The sequence below is a fragment of the Cucurbita pepo genome, unplaced genomic scaffold (genome assembly GCF_002806865.2).
Source record: "Cucurbita pepo subsp. pepo cultivar mu-cu-16 unplaced genomic scaffold, ASM280686v2 Cp4.1_scaffold000369, whole genome shotgun sequence".
Taxonomy (NCBI): domain Eukaryota; kingdom Viridiplantae; phylum Streptophyta; class Magnoliopsida; order Cucurbitales; family Cucurbitaceae; genus Cucurbita; species Cucurbita pepo.
In genome coordinates, this window is record NW_019646605.1 from 1390 (window position 1) to 8616 (window position 7227).

Sequence of the window (7227 nt, forward strand, 5' to 3'; positions counted from 1 at the left end):
ACCATCCACCGCCACTCCAAAGTATCTCACATCAATCCAAACTCTATCCAATATGGGCGTCACTACAACTCCACGCGAAAACGTCTTCATCTTAGGGCATCCTAAAATGAACAAACGATCCAACCTGGGGAACTTAACCCTGCATTTCCCACCGTAAAAACTAACCAATTCCGGCAACCAATCCAAGCGCACCCTCCTCAATCCCCTAAAAACAACGCCACCCTGTTCTTCCTCCGCCGCAACCACGCACCTCATTCCTCTACAACAACGCACTTCAATCGACCAGAGATTCACTAGCCCTTTCGCCACTGTCAAGCTAAACAAATTCATCATTCCATTACATTTCTCCACGCTCAGCTCACTCAAGCTCCAGAACACCACTGATGATGGCAGTAATCGCTTCAAATTCCCACATTTTTTCACCTCGATCCTCTCCAAACTGTCCAACCTCGCGCTTGTGTTCGATGGAAACATGAATCTTAATCGCTTGCAGCCTTCAATTCTCACCGTTTCGAGTTTGCTGAAGGAATTTGAAGCCAACCCATCACTATGCCATAATGCCTCCAAATTGTTTCCTCTGGTGATTGATAAATGCTTCAATTCAGGAAATGAAACCCGTTGATCAAAACAGGGGATTGTTCTTTGTGGGTCTTCTTGGATGAACAATTTGGTGCAGAAACTCTTAAGTTTATCCACTTTTTCAAGTGTTAAAGAGGTTATTCCAGTGAAAATAGTGCTCTGTTCTTCAGTTTCTATCGATACAATCCCATCCATCATGCCACAATCCGTCACAGAAATATCTTGAAGATCTGCAAGCGCTTTAAGAACAGAGATTGAGAACAGATTTCTGATCTCCCCACATGATCGAATTGATATGGATTTAAGCTTCTTGAAAGGAAGGATTGGAGAATTCCTGGGAGCTAAATTCATCAATCTGTCCATTCCATAAACAGTCAAGAACTCCAAGGAATTGAACTCAGATCTGAACAGGTATGGCAAATTTGAGTGTCCATGTACATCAATTATCCATAGATACTTCAAAAATGGATACCCATTACTATTTGGATTGAAAACATCGTTTATAAAACGACCCACTGAATCCCTTACAACCAATCGTTCAGATCTTTTCAAAAGTGTTTCAAGCCCTCCATGAATGGCTTTTGGTAAAACAATATTAAGAATCAAAGTTGTTGCATATTCATGAGAAACCATGGGGAGAATAAAATCATCTGTTTTATTAACACAAACCCAGAATTCTTTCAACTTGCTTGATGTTTCCGAGGTTATCTGCGACATAAAGCGGAATTTTGAGATCTCTAATCTTAAACTTGAAAGGCGTGGCAGACGGTTCAGCTCAGAAAGTGTAACATTCTTAATTACTTCATCTTTGTACCATACTTCTTCTCCCCATCTATCAAAGCTGTCCCGTAATTTCAACACTTCTAGTTTGTTCATACTTGAAATAATATTTGCAGGAAACACCTCCAAGTTCGAGCAATTTAACACTTCGAGTACCTTAAGTTCTGTTAATTGATTCATAGCCACAGGTAAATGATCCAGCTCCTTGCAGCTACAAATCCTTAAGATCTCCAAGTTCTTCAGCTCCCCAATTGTGTCAATATGATTGAATTCACAGCGTAACAGACATAATGTTCGAATGTTCTTCAATGATCTCCAAGAAGTTTGGAGGAAACTCATCCCTGTTATGTCCAAAGCTTTAATCTTTTCCATTCCTGCAAAAAACCCATCTGGGATTTCAAGATTTCCCACAAACCCATTTGATGATCTTAATATCAAGAGCTCGAGATCAGGAAAGTTCAAGTTTTGGGGAAGTTTTTGAAAGTTATCACAGTTTACAAAGATAGCACGATGAGCTCCACTTTGATACTCATCTTCCCAATCACTAAGCTTAGATCCAAAGCTCATTGTTGTCATGATACCCTCCATTGATGCAATGTGTATAGCAACATCACGAACAACATCATGCATTTTAACATATGTGTCTCTTGAATGTTCATCCGCATCAAGAAGTAAAGAACAAGTTTTAAGATCATGAACCAATTTCATTACTCTGTTCTTCACATCCTCCCAAGTGTTTACTTTTCTCAATAATCTCATACCCATTGCATACATTTGCAAATCATTCAAAGAAATCTCGTAATCATCTGGAAAAACACTGCATAAAAGGAACATTAACTTGGGTTCTTCTCCAACTAAATGATCATAGCTCAATCTCAATGAAGCATAAACTTTGTCACTAACTCCTTTGATATCCATTCCTATGGAGTTTCTTAATTTGCTCAAAGCATCCTTCCAATGGTTCATATGCTTCCCTTTCAATGCCTTGGCAACGGTATCAAGCGCAAGAGGTAGCCCTCCACATTCTCTTACCACCATCTTAGCCAAATTCTCCATATCAGGGGTATCAAACTCATCACCAATGATAGCTGTGAAGAACTTCCATGACTCCTCTTCGCTTAAAGAATTCACCTGAAAACACACTGTTGTGTTCATATTGTTCATCAATATATCCTGTGATCGACTCGTCATAAGCACTTTACATGAAGAACAAGGAATTCCAATCTCTTTTACAAGATCATATTCCTTCCATAAATCATCCAATATAATAAGAACATCCTCTTCCATTTTAGCCAATTTATTCCTTAGAAAAGAAGCTCTTCCCTCCTTACTCTTTGGTAATTTTACATTCAAAACATCTCCAATTTGTTCTTGAATCTGTATAACTCCATTGGATTGGCCTACAAACACTTCAATCACTCGATCAAACACTTTTTCTTCCAAAACCATCTTCTTAACTTCATTAAGCAAGTAAGTTTTTCCAACGCCTCCCATGCCATAAACACCAACCCTGCTAACCTCTGCCTTTTGAAGTGCTTTCTTGATTTGTTTAGCCATTGAAATCTTGGATTCCAGAACTTGATACCCACCAGGAACAATGATGTTCTTAGTCTCTAAAAGCGGTGCAGGGTAGCCCACTTCCACAAAGTTGATTCTTTTGGCTATGAGTTCATGAAGAGCTTCAATTTTCTTCTTTGTTTTTCTGCCTAATTGGTATCTATCGATCAAGTTAAAGGCTGATGGGGTTGAAGAATTTGATGATAGCTCATCATGGATGGCGTTGTCTGCATCAGCCAACCACTTTGAAACTTCCTCGCGGATTGCATATGCGTTGCTTCTTGCCTCTTGGACTCGTCCTTGGACGTCCCTGCGCGCTGTCTTGAGAGCTTGGAGCTGCTCTTTGAGCTTATTTTTGTTTCTGTTGTAGCAGAGGAGATAGCTTAGTTGACGTCCAATGGGTTTAATCACATATTCTCCCATTATTGATTCAGCTACTGAGACTAGAATTTCCATTCCAGCTCTTTGAATGTCCCTGCACATGGCATAAACATCAAAATACTTGAAAAAAAATGATCTCTTTATGTATGTTTTTGTAAAAAAAGTTATGAAAATGTTGTAAGAAATAATGAATTCCGTGAAAATAAGCTATGATATCATTCCATAAAAAAATAAAAAATAAAAAAAAACAAGCTCTGCAACGCTGAACATCGTCCTATAATAGATCGGAAAGGCTGTGGTAGACCCAACTATCACTTTAGCGTAAATGTCATCATAGCTTGTAGCAAATGCACCAGCCGGGAATCGAACCCGGGTCTGTACCGTGGCAGGGTACTATTCTACCACTAGACCACTGGTGCTGTTGATTATGAATTTAAACTCATATAAATAAAATAAGGTTAATGTTTGATTAGTTTCAAATAATTTTATTTTAGACATTTTATTATCAACTGTCCTAAAGAAAATTTGGAACGAAACCACGTCTATTAGGGGCACATCTTGTTTTTCTTTTTCTTTTTTTTTTTTTCCTTTAAAAATTAAATATTTATTTCTTTTCATATAAAACAAAAATATTATCCAAAACAAATAATCTAAATTAATAAAAATACCTTTTCATTTTCTATTTTTCTCAAAAATATTTCTAGATTTTTCTTTTTAAGTTTTAATAATATCCTTCAATTTTAAAAAGAATTCTAAAAAATATAGTTTTGAATGGAAAGATATCGGGTCTAAAAAATATTTCAAAAATATACTTAAAACTTTAAAAAGTTTCATTAATACCTCCAATTTTTTAAATAAAAAAATCTTTAAATATAATTACAACTCTGTTTAAAAAATGAAATTTTAAAGTTAGTATTAATATTTTTAACCTTTATTAAAAAAATGTTTGAAAAAGTTTTTATCATTAATATATAGACGAAAATTATCTATAGATAATTCATACTGTCTCCCTTTTTAATATTACGTTTGAAAGTGCATTAGTATTAGACTATTTTTAAAGTTTTTTAAAAAATTTAAAAATATTAATGAACCTTTTAAAAATTTAGCTATTTTTTAAATTAAGTTAAAAATATTTTTGAAATCCTACGAATGTTTAAGGATATTTTTCAAATAAAATATTAATGTAAAAATATTTTTAAACTCTTTTTAAAGTTTGGAAGTATTTTTAAGAGAGTCTGAATTTTAAGAGTATTTTTATTAATTTAACACAAAAAAAAAAACAATAATATCTCATTTTTATCTTCTCCTATAAAATAAAATAATTATAATTGTTTTTTTTATAAAAAAAAAATAATCAATGCACCTTTTAATTTTAAATATAGTCTTTCTTTCATGACGAGAGTTCATTTTACCACTCTACCAACTCGTAGTTGTTAACTTGTTTCTTTTTACTCTATTCGTTTCTCACTTATTCAAATTATAAATATATCGTCTCTTAAAAAAAAAAACAACATACGATCATATTTTATAAAGTAAAACTAAATAGAATTAGATATTATGGCATGAAATGAAAAGAGTTTGTAAAGATAACTTACTCGGTATGTTGTGGCGGAACGAGGAAGGTGGGAAGAGTTGATTAGTTTAAGTGAGTCCCAAATTGTATGATTTATATTAACAATACCATTCCCTCCTTCCTTGCACATTCATGAAGCTTAGAATATGCCTTTTTCATCTTCCCTTTTTTTGAGTGTTTCTTTAGCCAACCCCTCACTTTTCAACTCTCTTCTCGAGTGAGCTCATGAAAACTCTTTTCATCCCTTTTAATACTCACAAAATTATACAAATTCGAGTTTCTTTTCATTTCTCGCTATTCATTCATCTACAAGTGTTCAAAAATATTGAATATAGGACTCGAACAACTCGAACCAACCTATAATGACTCAAGCTCACAATAATGAGTAGGTGTCACGATTAGAGACCCTATTGAGTATAGGAAAAAGTCAAGGTTGATGTTGCTGACTTCATAAACTGGTCTTGGAAGAGATCAAGGACTACGCGGGTAGGTAGGTTAGTATGAACATCTCTATTGAGTGTAGGAACGGGTCACAGTCGACATTGTGACACCGTAAACTAGTCTCGAAAAGGGACTAGAGACTACACGGGTAGGTGATCATTGAGGAATCAATTAGAACTTCGTATAGATCAAAGGAAAGTTGTGAAACCCTATTAGGAGAAAGAAGTAACGAGAGTCTACAAGTATATTGCTTACTGACTATATTTTTATACTCACCCCTTTTTCCCTTTCTTTGTCACGTACCGGTCAAGGTGGGGAAGTGCTTTGGAGATGCACTATCACAGAGGGGTGTCGACTCGAGGCGTCAGTTAGTTGTATTCTTTTAGGGTTGATTTTGAATTCTTTTGTATCCCTGCCATTTTCCCCATTTGTAAATAACTTGCAATTTTGACATTGGTGTTGTAAAATTTTACCGTATTTCCTACAATATCAATGTTTTGTTTTATTTTGATTCTGTTTCGTTTCTTCATCACGATCCAATTTTCTTGAAATCTCGAAAATTTGGTCATAACACAACCTAACTCAAAAAATTTTATGATTTGATTGGATTGAATTCGTTATATAATAAGAGTTGTTTGGATTGAAAAAATTTATAACTACGGATAATTGGATTGGGACGAAAAAAAATGTCATTGATATCCAAACTAAGCGTTTTCTAAGTCTCCCAATAATACATAAATAGAAAAATCTTCCTCTATTTCTTTTACGTTGCACCCTCTTGCAATTCTTCTCTCATTCCTTTTACAATTTTTTCAAACCAAAAATTCCATTCTTCTTCTTCATTTTCCTACTTTCATTCCAAAACCCATCTACCTTCTTACCTAACAAGAAAAACTCCATCAAATATGGCTACCTTCCCAACAATCAACAACAACTCCCCTTACTTCATCATATTCTTATATACCTCTATCATGAGTTTTGAGAAAACGTTTTGGATATATGTTCGTCTCTAATCCTCAATTGATGATATTCATAGCATAGATAAATCTTTAAGAACATTGAGGTTCCAATAATTGGTCGAACATGTCAACTATTAGTGGCATTGGGTATTTGTTCTTCATTGTCACCCTACTTAGTTCTCTATAGTCCATGCATAACCGCATAAATCTGTCTTTCTTTTTTTTAACGAATAGTACTAGTGCTCCCTAGGGTGACATGCTCAGGTGTATGAAGCCTAAGCCTAACAATTCCTGTATTTGTTCCTTCAATTCTTTCAACTTAGTTGAGGCTATTCTATAGGGAGCCTTGGAGATCAGGGTCATTTCTGGTTCAAACTCGATGTTGAAGTTCATTTTCTACAAGGAGAAAAACTTAACCATTCATAAGGAAATACATCTAGGAACTCATTTAATATTAGAACTGAAGTTATGTCGCATTCCATGCATCTGACATCTATAATACTAAACAATAGAGTCCAAGCTTCTCGACTTATTATTTTTCTCATCTTCAAGGACGAGATCACTTTGGGTACACTCTTAGACTTCGATCCCCTAAATTTGAAGTTCTTTCTAGAGGGAAACTGGAATATAATGTCTTTGGTGTAAGCTTCAATGTTGGCACGGTTCTTTACTAGTCAATATATCTTCAAAATGACATCAAAGTTGCACATGTCCAACACAATCTCGGTTACATCAAGTAATCGTCCATTACACCATGCTCTCTTCTATCAACAATACTATCTCATACAGGGTAGATACTAACAATTTGTATTCTAAAGATTCTAACGTTGATCGTATTTGTCTAACGAATATAGTAGATATAAAGGAATCCATAGACGTAAAATCAAATAAGACTCAGGCATGAAGGGCAAAGTATTTGCCACCACAATATTAGCATCCTTCACTCTCATGCTCATG

General features: G+C 34.8%; 1 protein-coding gene, 1 non-coding gene and 1 pseudogene across 2 annotated transcripts in view; all 3 read right to left on the minus strand.

Moving 5' to 3' along the window:
* The window catches only part of LOC111785103 (probable disease resistance protein At4g27220), a gene marked incomplete at its 3' end in the record, with an annotated part of 6308 nt that extends 1385 nt beyond the window's left edge, over nt 1-4923 (minus strand). Inside the window, exons 1-2 of the mRNA XM_023665575.1 lie at nt 4893-4923; nt 3-3391 (exon numbers count right to left, since the gene is read on the minus strand). Coding sequence (XP_023521343.1) covers nt 3-3372 — 3370 coding nt within the window. The remainder of the gene's footprint in view (nt 1-2; nt 3392-4892) is intronic.
* LOC111785107 lies at nt 3547-3637 on the minus strand (annotated as a pseudogene).
* TRNAG-GCC lies at nt 3646-3716 on the minus strand. The gene has a single exon. It is a non-coding gene; the product is annotated as a tRNA-Gly (tRNA).
* Nucleotides 4924-7227: the final 2304 nt, after the last annotated feature.